The sequence below is a fragment of the Coregonus clupeaformis genome, chromosome 9 (assembly GCF_020615455.1).
Source record: "Coregonus clupeaformis isolate EN_2021a chromosome 9, ASM2061545v1, whole genome shotgun sequence".
NCBI classification, from domain to species: domain Eukaryota; kingdom Metazoa; phylum Chordata; class Actinopteri; order Salmoniformes; family Salmonidae; genus Coregonus; species Coregonus clupeaformis.
The window spans coordinates 36,082,324-36,100,390 of record NC_059200.1 but is presented as its reverse complement, the minus strand read 5'-3'; the positions used below and the strand labels follow the sequence as shown (position 1 = coordinate 36,100,390).

Genomic DNA, 18,067 nt, shown 5'->3' with positions numbered 1-18,067 from the left:
CGGATCCTGGCTGGACGGCTCTGGCGGATCCCGGCTGGACGGCTCTGGCGGATCCCGGCTGGACGGCTCTGGCGGATCCTGGCTGGACGGCTCTGGCGGATCCTGGCTGGACGGCTCTGGCGGATCCTGGCTGGACGGCTCATGGCTGGCTGACGGATCTGGCTGCTCATGGCTGGCTGACGGATCTGGCTGCTCGTGGCTGGCTGACGGATCTGGCTGCTCATGGCTGGCTGACGGACCTGGCTGCTCGTGGCTGGCTGACGGATCTGGCTGCTCATGGCTGGCGGAAGGCTCTGGCTGATCCTGTCTGGCGGAAGGCTCTGGCTGATCCTGTCTGGCGGAAGGCTCTGGCTGATCCTGTCTGGCGGAAGGCTCTGGCTGATCCTGTCTGGCGGAAGGCTCTGGCTGATCCTGTCTGGCGGAAGGCTCTGGCTGATCCTGTCTGGCGGAAGGCTCTAGCGGCTCCTGTCTGGCGGAAGGCTTTAGCGGCTCCGGTCTGGCGGACGGCTCTGAAGGCTCATGGCAGACGGGCGGCTTAGCAGGCTCAGTACAGACGGGCAGTTCATGCAGAGCTTGGCAGACGGACAGTTCAGACGGCGTTGGGCAGACGGGCAGTTCAGGCGCCGTTAGGCAGACGGCAGACTCTGGCCGGCCGAGACGCCCTATAGGCCTGGTGCGTGGTGCCGGAACTGGAGGTACCGGGCTGAGGACACGCATCTCAGGTCTAGTGCGGGAGAAGGAACAGGGCATGCTGGACCCTGGGGACGCACATAAGGCCTAGTGCGTGGTGCCGGAACTGGTGGTCCCGGGCTGAGGACACGCATCTCAGGGCTAGTGCGGGGAGCAGGAACAGGCCGGACCGGGCTGGCGACGCGCACCGTAGGTTTGGTGCGAGTGGCAGGAACAGGCCGGGTCGGGCTGGCGACGCGCACCGTAGACTTGGTGCGGGTGGCAGGAACAGGCCGGACCGGGCTGGCGACGCGCACCGTAGGTTTGGTGCGAGTGGCAGGAACAGGCCGGGTCGGGCTGGCGACGTACACCGTAGGCTTAGTACGTGGAGCAGGAACCGGCCGGGCTGGACTGGCGACGCACACCGTGGGTCTGGTACGTGGAGCAGGAACAGGTCGGGCTGGGCTGGCCACGTACACCGTAGGCTTAGTACGTGGAGCAGGAACCGACCGGGCTGGACTGGCGACGCACACCGTGGGCTTGATGCGTGGAGTAGGAACAGGCCGGTCCGTACTGGGAACACACACCACTGGCCTTAACCGGGATCAGGAACGGGCCGGACCGGACTGGTAACACACCTCAGTCTCTTACGCCGTGCCTCAACTGCTTCCCTCCCTCTACTCGCCAATGGCTCCCGTAAACCGGTAGCCTTCTCTCCACGTCTTCCTGTGGCAGCCTCCTGCTGCCCAGCCGCCCTAAGCCATGTGCCCCCCAAAAAACTTTTTGGGGTTGCCTCTCGTCCCTCCGACGATGGCCCTGCTGACGCCGTTGCTCCTCTCTCAGTCGCCTCTCCACTGTTTCACTCCATGGCCGTCGATCCATCCCATCCAGGATTTCCTCCCAAGTCCAAGACCCTTTACCTTCCAAAATCTCCTCCCATGTCCAGACCCTTGGCTCCTGGACACGCCGCTTGGTCCTTTGATGGTGGGTAATTCTGTCACGATCGTCAAGCATAGAGGTGGACCAAGGCGCAGCGTGTGCAAAATACATCTCTTTATTATGGAAGAGAGAAAAACACGAAACCGAACACTATCCAAAACTTACAAAACAACAAACGACCGTGAAGCTAAATAACGTAAGTGCACAGACAAGCAACAAACGTTCAACTTAGACAATTACCCACAAACACATGATGCCCATGGCTGCCTTAAATATGGCTCCCAATTAGAGACAATAAACCACAGCTGTCTCCAATTGAGAACCAATCTAGGCAGCCATCAACATACAAACACCTAGACAGGACATTACCCCATTAAACCTACAAACCCCTAGACAAACCAAAACACATACTTCACCATGTCACACCCTGACCTAACTAAACTATTAATGAAAACAAAGATAACTAAGGCCAGGGTGTGACAGTATGAAACTGACACAGAAAAATACTTGTGGTTTCTGAAGTAAAATCAAGACCAACTTCACGATGGGCCTCCGCTGAACTGTTCCAGAAATAATTGGTTGAGACTGCTTGAGGTGTGGTAACGACACTGTGTGGCTGTACTATATGCATGGCATTTACCTTCCATTTCAATTTAAATACAAACTTTTTATTGCCATCTTTGTTCAGCTATACAGTATCATAATGAATTCGCAATCAAATGTTTTAATAATGAATACATATGAATCATCTGAATAAGGGAAATCACTGTGTACAGTATCACAGAGTAAGCCATGTTGACTGACCTGCTTGGATCAGGAGGAACTCCTTGGACTCTGTTCCGATCATGTTGGTGGCTGTGCAGTTGTAGCTTCCAAAGTCATTCTGGGAATCTGGGGTGACCTGGAAGAAGAAAAAAAAACACTTCTGCATCAACAACATGTTCTTCCTTCAGTGATCTGATTTACCAAAGATGGTCTTGTTGATTACTGAGGATCTCATCGCCAAGGTGCTAGCAGTGCTCTTTGTTCCTCACCGCTGGCACACGTCTTGTTCGATAATTATTGAGTAACAGGGGTGGTGGGCCCCTCTGGTGGCACCATTAACCAGGAATCTTAGGATAAATGTGCCAGCGGGTCATACAGGCCTCTTTGCCACAGAGAGCATTCTGGGTTCAGGGGACTTTTGGATGGGCTCACTCACTGCCCGAGATTCAGCACAGCAGGTCATGCATGCTGACTGTGTCTGCCCAGGTCCTGGGAACAGACTCAATGGTTGCGCACCAAATGGCATCCTATTCCCATTATAATGCATTACTTAGACTCTTGGGCTCTGGTCAAGAGTAGTGAACTATATAGGGAATAGGGTGCCATTTGGGATGCAGCTATTGACTGTGGTTTCCAAACATTTCACAAGTTTCACATGTGCTTTTATAAATGGCGAGATTAGAACCCGGGTCTCCCACGGGAGACGCCAATGTCAAAGATTTAAACCAACTAAACCAAGATAGACTACAGCCTGTCATTTCCAATGGGAACAAATTAGTCATAGTGGGCAGAACAAGCAAGGGGGTGGGCAGAGCCAAGCACGAGCTAGTGAGAACGCCTACTCCGTGAAGTGCGCTTGTGCAATAACTCAATTCACCTTTGCACTCCTTCTAAACAACATAATTTTTAACAACTTTGGCAAAGGGTAAAGTCTACAAAACTTAGTCCACTTTGTTCATAGCAGATTCTAGTTTTGAGAACAAAAAACTGTATTGAGATCAAATGTTTCATCGATGATAAAACTTGCAGAATGTCGGTCAAAATCCATCTCCTTCCATCTTCTCCCACTGCCAGCCACTGGGCTTCCTCTCTCTATCATATTTGGTAGTGAGTGGAAACACCAAGCGGATGCTTCACATTTATACATCCGGTGAAATATCTGTCTCATTGTCCTATCTGTGCCATGTCTTGACCACCTGACCAAGAGGGCCAACACTAATGTTTAAGTTGCAGGCGGGGCTACCTCATCACGTGACCACGAGCAACCATGACTGACGCATGTCCGCTAAACTTTCACGTATCTTTTCATATTTTAATGTCAACTAGGGCTGTCAAGTGATTCAAATGTAATCGAGTTTATCGCAGGATTTGCTGTGATTAATCACAATTAATCGCAAATTCATAATTAGCTCAAATTGAGCTGTAATTTACGATTTTTTTTAATACAAAAAGCATTACAAGAATATTGCCGTTGTGATTTTGTCCAAAGTAACAGTTAGCAAAATCTGGTGAATTGATAAACACACTTTCTTTAACCTCAAAGTCAACTTGTTTTGACATCGCATTGTTAATTTTTAGCTGTATAGATTATGTATGTTGAACGCTTTCCGACAATGCGATAAAAAAATAATGTGTGCACTACAATTATAAAAAGTTAACTTGAGTTAACTTGATTAACTGACAGCGCAATATTTTTATTTTTTTTAGCCCTTTTTCTCCCCAATTTTGTGATATACAATTGGTAGTTACAGTCTTTTCCTATCGCTGCAACTCCCCTACGGACTCGGGAGAGGTGAAGGTCGAGAGCCATGCGTCTTCCGAAACACGACCTTGTCAAGCCACACTGCTTCTTGACACACTGCTCACTTAACCCGGAAGCCAGCCGCACCGATGTGTTGGAGGAAACACCATCCAGCTGGCGACCGAAGTGAGCTTGTAGGTGCCCGGCCCGCCACAAGGAGCCGCTAGAGTGCGATGGGACAAAGAAATCCCGGCCGGCCAAACCCTCCCCTAACCCGGACGATGCTGGGCCAATTGTGCTGTGTCACGGCCGGGTGTGACACAGCCTGGGATCGAACCCGGGTCTGTATTGATGCCTCAAGCACTATGATGCTGTGCCTTAGACCGCTGTGCCACTCGGGAGGCAGACAGCGCAAATTTTAACATGTTAAAAAGGATTAATAAGTAAACGGAGCGCTAGCTTTTCGGTTCTTTTCACTGGGCTTCTTCCAACGGTCACTGATCAATGTATGAAGAAAAGAGGCGTGTGTCTGCAGCAGTAACACTCTGAATGGATGGCTCAGAAATACAAAATAATCATTTTTAACACACTTGAATTATTATACTCAGGTAGGTTAAGTTACCTTTTAACAAAATGACATTACAATTTGCAATTCCATATGTGGAAACATTGCTACTGCAATATGTTAACACCACCTTTTCACATGTGAGGAGAATAACAGTATTTCACCACAACGTGTGAACTTGCAATTCCACATGTGAAAGTGAGATTTCATATGTGGAGTTGTGAAAGTGAGATTTCACATGTGGAGTTTTCTTACATGTGAAACTGCAAATTAGATTTTCACATAAGATTGATTTTCACATGTGAATTTGCAATTCCACATGTGAACGTGAAATTTTCAGATGAGAAAGTTTTTCACATGTGAAACTGCATTTCTGATTTTTACATGTGAAAGTTCTTAACATGTGAAACAGCAAATTTCACATGTGCAACTGCAATTCACGTGTGGTGAAAACATGTTTTTCTTCTCACGTGAAAATGTGGTGTTAACATGTGAACTCCAAATGTAATAAATGTGAAATTTAAACTTAACATGTGAAAATGTTAAGTTTAAAAAGAAAATGTGAGACGTAAAAAAAATAAAAAATGTTTTTTTCATCCAAATGCTTTTTCCCCCCATGTGAACTTTCATGTGCCTTGAACATGTGAACTTTCATGTGTCTTAATAATAAACTCGTAGGTGATCTGTAAATATTAATTTCAAATGTTAAATAGTTAGCCTAGTTTATTTCTCACAGAGAAACAAAGGATCCTTCCTGGCCTAATGGAGGGGCTGGTCATGTCGAGAGATGGGTCCTGATTGTTCTGCCATGCCACAGGCTACTGTCTATAACAGGCAGGAGTCTCCAACAGGTAGATCGTGAGCTACCAGTAGCTCGCAGCCCACATATGAGTGGCTCGCCAAACAATTCTGAAAGTACATGCATTTTCTTCATTTGTCCCATCGCAAACTTTCATTAACAAACTCCTGGCTACTATCCAACCAAAGCCACATTGATAATACCCCACACCTGGTTAGCCATTACTGGCTTAAAAAGCCTAACTTTAAAAAATCGGCCAATTAATTCCAGCAATATTGCCAGTTGCCCCTTTCTGTCTGTTTGGTGCAGGCATTTATATATCACTCAGTATGTAGCCAGTTAGGAATGCTAGTAATGATAACCGTCTTGTGGGTAGACAGAAAGTCTTTCCGCAAAATAATTCTCAATTAAATGTTAACTGCAAAGTGGGCTTACCTGACAGAAAGATATCATGATTCTTTGTACCAATTGGGTGGTCATCATTTGTGATTTAAGAATTGAAATGCATTCCAGGTGACTACCTCATGAAACTGGTTGAGAGAATGCCAACAGTGTGCAAAGCTGTCATCAAGGCAAAGGGTGGCTACTTTGAAGAACACTTTTTTGGTTACTACATGATTCCATATGTGTTATTTCATAGTTTTGAGGTCTTCATTATTATTATACAATGTAGAAAACAGTAAAAATTAAGAAAAACCCTTGAATGAGTTGGTGTGTCCAAACTTTTGACTGGTACTGTATCTGGGGGTGGTTTGTTTTGATATTTAGTGTGTTTACCAGAGACAATGTGAAGAACAACATGTTAGGATATAGGCCAAGGACTAGATAAAGTGTATTTTTACCTAGAGATTTTCCTTATAGTAGGCTATTACTTTCACCACTTGTTTACTACACTACCGTAATCACTCAATTTAGCACATGGCCTCAAGTGAATACTTAAAGAGATGGGTGGGGCTAAGGCTTAAAAGGGTGTGAACGATGCCGAAATGGCCGTAGTAAAAAAATAGCTTTTGAGCAAGTGTGAAAAACTTTCAAGGGGATTTTCTGGTACTTGTCTACAAGGTGGAATAACAAGTTTATCACATTTCAAATAAGCATAACTTTCCCATTTCCCCCCAACTGCAGTGTATGATATACAATTTTGAAGCTCTGAGTCTGTACTTTTATAAAATGTACAGAAAAGCCAATCTTGGAAATGGTACATAAGACTCAATTGGGAAATGTAGTCACATATGTGCTGCTGGGGTTACCCAGTTCGGGCTTGCCTTAGGTGAATTGTGTTTTAACATCTGGTAATTGTATAACCCAACAGGTAGTTGTCAATCCCAGGAGGACTGCAACTACTGCTGTTACGTCCTTGAGAAAAGCACTTAAACCAAAATGGTTCAGGAAAAAAACACATACTAGTATAAATCCAGTCGTATTAATGTATTTCACTTTACATAAAAGCATCTCTATAGTACCTCAGAAAGAATTATGCCATCAATTAATATTAACATTGCAACACAATTATTCTATCTCCAGGGATACAAAATAGCCACGGTGTATTATGGTGATATAACATCCGTGTGCTATCATTTCACTGACAGTTAATTGTGAGCTAACATTACTGTCATACTTAATTTGTCAGCCTAAGTACATGTCTCACGATTTGAGCAGTTAATTACTCCCTGCTATCATTAGGAAGTTTCAGTATGTTAAATGGGTGCTCTACTTTGGTTGGATTACAGCTCAAATTAAGCTTTCAGAAAACCTGTTACTGTATCACTGCATGCAGTGCAAGGGAGTTATGCAGGAACCACAGAATGTTTGGCATTACATTGTATGGAGTGCATTCTTAAAAATGCGATATCATTCATCACATACTGTACATTCACACACTTTTGGGGCCCTCATATCCCTATTGTACCATACCTCGAGGTAGCTGACGGCTGGTGTGTTGTAGATCTTGACGTTGGTGGTGTTAGTGCTAGGCTGCTGCTGGCCATCTCTGAACCACACCACTGAGGCTCCCGGATGAGCCAGCACCTCACAGCTGATGTTGGCTGCGTTCCCTTCCCAGGTGTAGACCGCCACCGAGCCCTGGATCTTGGGAGCATCTGCAACGACACGGGGGGGGCACCGGAAGGTCGACATACAAACTTCTGCTTACAAACATACTGCACCAAACATAACAAACCATCCACCACAGACATAACATCTGTACATAGCTGAAACACTATACTGAATACTATAGAAAACTATAATACTATATTATTCAGGGTGTGGTTTTTATATTGTTTATTTCTGGATACATCTGCCACAATACCTAGGTTTAAGCACTATAAATAAAAAGTTTAACACTCAAAAAGTTGCCCATTCTGTTTTTTATCTTTCTATGAGGACATAAGGCTGTATATATCATTTGGTGAGCATAGTAACGTTGTGCTACATCATGAACTACAATCATAAAGGCTGCTGTGGTAAGTTGCATTCAGGGGTAAAAGTGATGAGCCAGCAACTGTGTAAAAATAACGCTAGATAAGACAGAGGCTGAATCTTCATTCCAGTCACCACTACAATATCAATTTGTTTTATTATGAAATTTGTGTTTATGGACACCAATGTGAATAGTAAATAAGCTGCCGTGTAAGAAAGACTTGTATTTTATTCTTATTTGTTGTTTTATGTTTATGGTTCTTTGTTTTGCCTTCAATGTCACATGGCAAGCATAGATCAACCAGTGTTCAGTAAAAAACTCAGTACTGTGGTGTGTGGACTGCACTCACTTTCACCTATTGCTACTCTACACACCTGCTGTAACCAATTCAGTACTGTTTACTGAGCGCCACAGACTCTCCCGTCACTACCACAACACCACCACTGCTATTAAAGGTATCACCATTTATTGATCTACCACACACCCCAAAACTGTTTAAGTTAATCATGTTTAATATTGTAAGAAAGTAACCCTGGGCTTCCCTGGCCCCACATAAGCTGTGTAAAATATTGTGCTTCTCTCTCATATGTCCTTGATACTGAGGCCTCCCCTGACACTGCTAGGCCTTGATTCCGACGTCTGAAACTGGGCTCTTGATAGTATTGTGGTCCCCAGCTTTTGGGATTGATGGATATCGCTGAATCGGCAGATTCTCCATCCCTGCTCCACCAATAAGGCCTTGTTCCCTCTCTGACTCTGCAACGAGCCCAGGCCCACGACCCCGCTGTTCAATTACAGCTAAATGGATTTCTCAAAATAAACCCTGCTCTTAGCGAGAGGAGAGCTAAAACAATAATTGTTTTCATAAGATATTCATACCAAACAGACCAACATACACCGAAAGGGCCAAGACCAAACAGAAAATACATAAAAAATGTTCTATCAGCACATGAGTAGCACAAACACACGCCGCATACTACAGATAATGTGAATTGAGTGTCTCAATTGAGCGTTTTGAGTACTGTACGTGACGATACCGGTATCATCCTATGTGTAGATGCTGTCCTGATTCTGCAATCTGGTTGGGTTTAATCTAGGAGGGAGAGAGCTTTGCTCGAGACAAAGCTGAACTAACACTGAACTAACAATCTGATTACTCACTAGCCAGACTCCAGCTAACCGCTAGTCCCTACAATACTATCAATTGTGTATTCTGATTTTCGGAGCAGATTGCCTGCGTTTTGGGGGCAAGGGAAATTCTTCTAATTAAACATTCATTATTCTGTAAATTTTTTCATTCTCTCTCCCTTCTTCATTTTCATGTAACATTTGAATGTGCGAAATGAGATTAAGCACGATTTGGCTCTCTCTTGCCTGTGCATCTCTCTGATGTTAATGGTGCACAGCTCTGTGCTACGTACCGTTAGCTGGCTGATTTGACTGTAATCTGATCAAACAAAAAGCCCTACTGTAACTGTGCGTCTGGAACTTGTTAACATTGAAACTTACTGGCCCCTATTCAATTTGTTAGGCAGAACATTTAATTAAATCTTTGGCAAGTCTACAAAGCAATCCTTACACAGTGCTAGATACTGAACAATCCATTGAAATCTACTGACACAGCATAAAGGAAGAATCAGTGAGTCAAGGTCATTGGGTCAATGGCTTCTGGGTTAAATTTGTGTCAAATTCAAGAAGTATGTGTCTTTTGGTAACTTTTGATCTATAATTCTTTGGACTATCACTCTCTAAGACAATCTCTTCGATTTAGTCAAAAATTGCTATTCGCAAATAGTAGTGACAACTCATGGAACATTTGAAGATACAGGTAAAAAGTGGTATAAGTGAAATGTGATGTGAAAAAGGGGTGACAACAAGCTAATAGAGACAGATAAGTGTCTTACAGCGCACTTCCAGGTACATGGTCTGCTGGTCCTGACCGATGGAGTTGCGGGCGGTGCAGAGGTAGTGGCCGCCATCGGTGTACTGGACATACTTCAAGGTGAGAGAGGACACCCGTGCGTGACTACGCACAACAACATTCCCATCAAGACTCTACGAGGAAGAAAAGAGAAGAACCACAATTAACACTTTGACCATTTCATGTTTTGGGATTACTCTTTGACCAATCAAGGTGTAACCTTCCTCTGTTTTATAATTTGTTATTCTTTTTTTCTGTGCACATGTCGGATTTGGATAGAATTGACTTTTAATAGATTTGTCTTTCTTTACTTAATTCCTTAACAAAATGCTGCCAAATAAAGATGGCAAGCTTCCACCGGACTGAGACAGAGATATATATATTTTTTTGTAGGCTGCTTTGCAGGAGGTGGCGGGAGAACCAAACACATTAATAATGGAGCACATCAATGCAGCAGGTTCTAAAAGCATGGCCGGAAAAAAATCCATTAACCGCTTTTCTTCCAGCTTCTTTTGGGCTACACACAGCCTCACACCAATGGGCAGAAATACATCTACTTGCTAAGCTACTAACTCTATAGGACTATTTTATAAACAGCATTTCACACACTTCAGCTTTTCCATTATTTCAATAATAGATCAAGATTTTATATTTGACCCCCCTCCCCATTGCGTGGTCTTCCCAATTAAGAGTTTTGAGTACTGTACGTGTCGATACCGGCATCATCCTATGTGTACATACTGTCCCGATTCTGCAATCTGGTTGGGTTTAATCTAGGAGGTAGAGAGCGTTGCTCGAGACAAAGCACCCTTTCTTATAGCTAATTACTGCACTAACACTGAACATCCCTGAACTAACAACACTGAACTAACAACCTGATTACTCACTAGCCAGACTCTAGCTAACCGCTAGTCCCTACAATCTTATCAATTGTGTATTGTGATGCTATCTGGTTTTCGGAGCAGATTGCCTGTGTTCATTATTCGGGACGTATTTTTTCTCTCTCCCATCTTCATATTCATAAAACATTTGAATGTGTGAAATGAGCTTGAACACGATTTGATTCTCTCTTACCTGTGCATCTCTCTGATGGTAATCGTGCACTGCTCTGTGCTACGTACCGTTAGCTGACTGAAGTGACTGTAATCTGATCAAACAAAAAGCCCTAACTGTGCATCTGGAACTTGTTAACGTTGAAACTTACTGGTCCCTATTCCATTTGTTAGGCAGAAAATTCAATTCAATCTTTGGCAAGTCTATAAAACCGTCCTTACACAGTGCTAGATACTGTGAACAATCCAACAATCCCTCCCTATTGTGTTTTGTTCTCTGTGTAGTGACAATGGCTGTGCAGCACTTTAAAAACTGAGCTGGCTAAGGATCTGAGGGGTGTCCTATAACCTTCTCAAAGGGCAACATTAATCTTGTGTTAAGGGAATGTTAGAGCAAGCATCTGCTCCTGTGTCTTATGAGCCTGAATATAAATAAGGTAATAGAGGGTATTATTGTTCTGATTATAATAAACTGAAAAAGCTGATGGCCCAATACAGACGTAGGATCTTAACTTGAGCCAGTTTGCTACAGCAGGAAAATAATCTTGCAGCAACAGGAAATGTACATTATTATGTGGAATATTATAATTAATGGACATTTATGTAGGGTTTGATACATTTTTCATAAGGGAAAATCAAGTCTGAAATATCAAAGTGGAAATTACAAACATCAGAAGCCTTTTTAAACTTCAAATACACTACAAGTTTTAAAGTTCTCCTTCAACAGGGTAATCAAATTAAGATCCTACATCTGTAGTTATTTGAACATCTAAAGCTTGCTCCAATAAGACAAAATGTTCAGATTTTGAAGTTTCAGTGCAAACCTAAGTGCAAAGGACTGCTTCATTACTCTATGATAAAGAGCTATTTCAATTACAAAATCAGAATGGTACAGACACTCAATTTAATGGGCAGGTTGGATAATGAATGGCACATGCTGATATGATGGTAAACATGAAAGTTAATTGACTGTGCACCACTCACTGGCCCAATGTGACCAGTTTTAACCATTCAAGAGAAGTCTCTTCCGTGACACGTTTTAATCAATTTTTTGTCATGCCAGCTGACACCCTATTACATAAGCTGTCAACAGATGTGAGATGTTTATCATGCTCGTAGTGTCAGTAGTGTGCTTATACATGTCAAACTGAGTCACGCCATCTTGCAAATGTTACATGGCAAGCAGAATGCCAGTCTCAAAATAGGTGTGTTGACCTTAACAAATCTAATGAGTAAAGGGAGCATCATTACTTATCTGGAGAGTCTATGTATCTCACAGTCTTCCTAAATCAATAGCAGCGATATGTATATAATATAAAAAATATATAATATGTCATTTAGCAGACGCTTTTATCCAAAGCGACTTACAGTCATGCGTGCATAAATTTTTACGTATGGGTGGTCCCGGGGATCGAACCCACTACCCTGGCGTTACAAGCGCCATGCTCTACCAATTGAGCTACAGAGGACCACATGTACATCATTATGAGAATCTAATCATTGGACCAGTTGTGGGAAATAGTCAGCAATTGATCTTCTGGTCAATGTTCCTGAGCCAGACTTCTTTATTATATATGACATTGTGACAGCTTTGGGAGGTCTTCTTAAGTCTACAAATTACTTGTGCGATGGCCAGAGGGGATTTGGACTGTATTGCACATTTGGGGCTTTGCAATTCAATCTATTCAGTAAGTCGATTTAAGGTAGGATGGATTAGTCATGAGCCAAAGGCATTGAGGGCTTTAAATTACAGACAGGCTTTTTGGAGCGTGGATCCGATCCTGTTTCCGCCTCACAATCCTTAACCTGTTAGTATGCAAGGCTGTCTACAGAGCAGCTTCCCTCGCCTAGTAATTGGCGGTAAGTTGTACATGCAGGGCCTATCGCATTACATGTGTTCCGAGGCGGGGGGAAAATGTCATATATAAGCAGTGTGCACACCGCTTTACATTGTGAGCGTCGGTCACTGGCGAGGCTCATGTCACACCCTCCCCTTGTGCAGCTCTTCTTGTGTTGTCACATCAAGAGAAACAGGAGAGAGAGTGAGGGAGCTTTTGCAAGAGGGAGGCTCTGCAGTGTGGCCCCATAATGCAATTCTGTGTCTGGCTCTTATCTCCTCTAATAAAAAGCGCAGAAGCATAATTCTGCCAACCCCTTTTTCTCATTCCACTCAATTCAAGGAAAATAGGACGGCTAGCTGAGCCCGGGTACAAGAGTGAAAAACACAGCTTGGTTTCTCTCTCAGCCTTCAGAAGCAGTCGTACCTGCTGGGGGCGGACGTCTCATTTCTCTCTCAAAAGGTGTCCGGAGGAGGCCGGTTGGATGCTAGAGTATTGATCACCTGAGACCTGAATTAATAATAAGCTACTTTTTCCAGTGAATTGAACTTTTAGTATTTTTTTTGTAAAATTCATGATTCATGAAAGGTTTATAACGGCTTGCAAGATGATTAACTCGTTTTAATCTGGAGTTAATGCTCTGGGAATCCTATTTTCCCCATCACACACCATCCATATGCCACTGAATCATTCATATAAAGCACACATGTTGATGAATACACTGAACCAAACAAAAACATTTATGCCTTGTGTGACAGAGGCATTGCGGTGGTTGAGTAAATGCCTTGGATATTTACCACAAAGGCATGCGCATTTTTTAAATTCTTATATTGGTTTTGGTTCTGTCTGGCATCTGGCCTCACATTACTATAAAATATCTTATCAGCTTTAATCATAGTCTTTCTTTCTTTCTTTCTTTCTTTCTTTCTTTCTTTCTTTCTTTCTTTCTTTCTTTCTTTCTTTCTTTCTTTCTTTCTTTCTTTCTTTCTTTCAAGCAGTGGATTAGACAGCATTAAGGTGCATCTCTATTTTAGGGTTTTATTTGTGCATTCTACAGTTTGGCTGGTTAGTGTTTTCAAAAGGCACAGCTAGATTGGCTGGGCTTGGTCCACGGCAGAGCACAGAGCGTTGGCTAATTTAAGCTTTTCATTGGTGCCTGGCTAGCCCCAGTCCCTTGACAGGACTCTGTCACCCTAAGAAAGTTGCTCTAAGGCATTGGGGCAAACTGCTTTGTGGGAACTTTCGACGTGCTCGTAATAAGTGGTTATGAAACCAAAGTTATGAGAGGAATTAATGCAATATGAGGAGGGACCGAACTTGAGGGCAAGTCGCAAATTAGCAATCAAAACATGAAATGAAAAATGTACGTTCAAAAGGAAGCGTCTCATTTCATATTCCTGAATTTGACTTCATTAGTCTGGAATCGTATTGGTGCCCGATTTTGGGGAGTTTGAGGAGAAACTTTGGAGAGAAAGCCAACAAGGATGCTCTGTAGTGAACAGGGTTAGTCTACTATGAGACTGGCTAGGTGTTAAGCACTGAATCTAGGATCTGGCTACGTGTTTAGTAACCATACCTCGTACGTCTCGGGGCGAGTCCAAGAAGCCTTGAGGGGACAAACACGACACATGTTAGATGCTGCCAATGCAGCCTGGATTTGACCTGTAGCAGTGAAATGAGCTCATGTTCAAAACAAAGATGCATGGAGTTTAATGAGAATATACATATTACTCAAACATTTAGATTGAACCATTTATTTTAGGTGATTAAACCCTCACAGTTGAACAACAGAGCCAAACATTGACGTAGCATTTACTGTAGGTCTTCAGGCAAAGCTAAAGTTAAGGCTATTACTTGAGCACAATATTGTTATAGATTTTGTTTTTAAATTGCCCTCAAACATTGTGCTTTTATTACCGTCAACAGCTTAATCAATGCCAAGAGCTTCAGCTTGAAGTTGTTTTCCATGTTATCATCCCATCCCATAACAAAACAACATAATCAACAACCAAAGGACAGACACTGGATGCAGTTTCAAGGCTTGAAAAGGATTTTAAAAAAGAATTTGAAAGGGGAATTTGTGATATTCCATGACGAGGGGTGTCAAGCCAACAGCATTCCGACATGGCTACTATTCAGAGGAGACATGTCTGGGATGGGGTGAAAGGCCACCTGCACAACGGGACAAATGCCAAACCATGGCTTCCTCTGCAATACATAATGGGAGACATTTTTGGCTAAATAGTAGGGAATATTGTTGTCAGGATAATCTACACCTTGATTATTACCTTTAGTCAGTGGCGACCCGTCATTCAGGGCAGGTGGGGCAGAGCCCCTCCTGTTTTGAGCCCCACCAGTTTAGCAAAAAATAATAATTAAAAATAATAATAATTAGGCCTGTTTTGCATCTTATTTTGGCATTAATTAGTGTCACAATTCAGTTTGCAAACAATGTAAAAATAAAATAAAAAACCCTTGAGTTAATAAAGCCGCATACAAACATGTTCTCTTTCTTGCTCCAAAATGCAGGTGTTTCAGCCTAGCTCAGTGCTTTCTGTGGTGGTGGGGCGGGCAGCCAGCGAAAATACAGAGCGTAGGCGTTGGTAATATTCTCTAGTTGAGCCGTGATTTAGTCAGTGTTCTGTCACTCATGGGGACACTACGTCAACAATGAGTGGTTTGGAAGGAATCAGTGACTAACTGCGAGTGTCACAAAGCAATCACTATTTTGCTTCCCCTGTCTGCTATTCGGTGGAGAGGGTGTGTGGTCCAAGTCTGGGTTTAAGGATTTAAAAACATCTGTCTGAAAGGGTCTCTTTTCGAAACTTAAAAGAATAACATTCACACGCAACACCATAGGCCAGAAAAGGTTGAATACATTGGCCATGCTGTTAATCCAGCATGACGTCTGCCGCGTTCAAAACAACTAGAAACTCGGAACTGGGAAATCTCAGACTTCAGTGCATTCAAGACAACTGGGAACTTGGAAAAAAAAGAGCTCCAACTGGGAAAATACGTTTTGAACGGTTTTGAAGTCAGGAACTTGGGCCTCTTTCTAGAGCTCCGACCTGAAAAATCACTGACGTCATGATTCAACCTCGAGTTCCCAGTTGTCTTGAAAGCACCATAAATCCAGAGAATGACAGAATTTGATGACAAAGTTTGATGACAAAGATTGCCCACAAGAAGGACTGAGCACAGCACAACAACGGTGAGTCCAAAAATATGTATTGTATGCTGCTGCATAAATTATGTAATATGCCAGGGAGATACTGTATGTATACTGTAGCTAAGAAAGTAATACTAAGTGTATGTTGGGTAGTAAGCTGTTGGTAGTGTGTCTCACCCTAATAATTTGGGCCCTCTCCCCCTCAGAACTTAGCCTACTGTTCTGACTTAGTGGTGCAAATGTAGCCTATAGCCTGTTTTAGAAAAATGTCATCATCGAATATTGTAAGAGCTTTCATTGTCTGCTTGAATACCCCCATTATTTATCCTACAGTTTCTGACTTGGTGTACAGGGAGAATACTGTAAGAACGGCCAATGTTCTGAATTCTGTCGCTGTCCATTTAAAAAGTGCTGAACAAATAGGCTATCGACTACGTCCGTCTTAGCTCGCTCATCTTAAATCAAAATTACAGCGTGCCTCTTATCCGCTCATCGTTGCCTTATGCCATAGTTTGTACATCTAAATTGTCATATTGCTTATATAGGTCTATGTCATTAGTATCGTATTAATCCTTTTAGGCAATGTTGGAATTAGGCATTTCATTGTTTCGCTTACCTCGTGTATTATAATTAGCTAATGTGGTTTTCTTCACGAGGAGGCGATACTATATAATGTTGTTGGGTCTGTAACCATGTTTGCCAGTGATTCTCTTCCCATTCAGATATATTTTTTTCAACAAAAGGTTCAGTAATAGACCCATGTAATTCCAGTTGATATTGCGAAGGTTGTTTTGTTTGCACTGTGCGTCGGTACATTGTCTATAAAAGTGGGTCCTCGTGATTGTATTTTACTTCCTTTTAGACCACATATACCTAATAAAATACTTTAAATGGTAGGCTAGCAGTCTCTCTTTCTCTGTGTGTGTGTGTGGTGACTTAAAGAAGAGTAAAGTCAAGGCCTCAACATCTTGCTGAATTGATCTGAACTAACATCTATGCATCTCTGTCGGTGTCCATTTTGAAAGTACTGAACAAATAGGCCTACCTCGTCGCAGCTCGTTTGCTTGCACTTGCTTATTCTTAGAGCTAAGTGTTAATGATATAAGAACAAACATGATCAATTTATTGAATATAAATGTAATAATGTGTGTGTATGGTTCAAAAGTCAAAACTCATGCCGGCATGCGTTATTATTGAAGGAGAACGTTTTTATCGAGTTACACAAATCCACAAGGAGTCAGTAGAAACCATATTTATTTAAACAAGTCAGCCATATCAGCTATGTTTTTTAAATAGGCAGTAAATAAGGCTGAATGAACTGTTTGGCTGCCAGATGAGGCTCTGCTGATAGACAGGTGTAGCGGTGGTAAGGATTCACTCCATGGTGCTGAAAGGAAAACTGCCGGGACAGCTTTATGTAGGCCCTAACAGTTTGTGGCCACCGTTTGTCACTATTATAGTGCAATTCATGTATTGTTTAATGTTATGTAGTGACTTTGCTGGCATGCATCGGAAAGAAAATTGGTTGAGGTTGATCCACCAAGATTTACATACTAAAATCACCACTGCCTTTAGTTTCGAACTTTAATACCAATTAATGTCACACATTTAAAGAACCCCTTTTCTTAACTTTTCTTTCTAAACTAATTTGTTTTAGAACCCCTGATACTTGCTGCATTGAAAGATTGTCCCAAAACCTTCAACCTTGCCAGGTGGTTTTCATGCAACAATGGGATCTATTCCTCAAGTAATTTGGACATGACAGTGTGACATTCAAAAAGCAGTCCCTTTTAGTTTGAGATACATTAGGAATCAATAGATTCATTCTTCGGTGGAAAATGACATATCTGCCACTGCGTGTCATGATGAATATGTATTCGTAGTGTATGGTCTCACAGATTTGATCCACAACTTTGATATATCAAAAGGGACATGAATGGAAGATGGAGTGAGGCTGGAGGGGACTCATCCAATGATCGATGGCGGAATGACAATGAACCAATATAATCTTTGAAAGCTTTTATCACAGGAACAGCAGGATTTTCCCATTACAGAGGGCGTTAAATCAAATCCTCTGTGACACTCGGAAGGGGGAAAAAGAAAAGGGCAGACAAATACAAAGTGAACGGGAGGCGATAGACCCTGGCGTTATTGAGCAGTGACGAAGCAATGTTATCCAGGTGGATCATT

The 18,067-nt window shown here is 42.7% G+C and overlaps 1 protein-coding gene across 15 annotated transcripts in view; it reads right to left on the bottom strand.

Moving 5' to 3' along the window:
* Positions 1-18,067, bottom strand: part of LOC121582898 (neural cell adhesion molecule 1-like) — a 317,435-nt gene that overhangs the window by 47,134 nt on the left and 252,234 nt on the right. For 10 of the 15 annotated variants that reach the window (XM_045222573.1, XM_045222582.1, XM_045222574.1 and 7 more), the window contains exons 9-12: positions 14,285-14,314; positions 9,802-9,952; positions 7,393-7,577; positions 2,413-2,509 (exon numbers count right to left, since the gene is read on the bottom strand). In XM_045222573.1, the coding sequence (XP_045078508.1) occupies positions 2,413-2,509; positions 7,393-7,577; positions 9,802-9,952; positions 14,285-14,314 (463 nt within the window). The remainder of the gene's footprint in view (positions 1-2,412; positions 2,510-7,392; positions 7,578-9,801; positions 9,953-14,284; positions 14,315-18,067) is intronic. The other 5 variants (XM_045222577.1, XM_045222583.1, XM_045222581.1 and 2 more) reach the window with 1 other exon arrangement.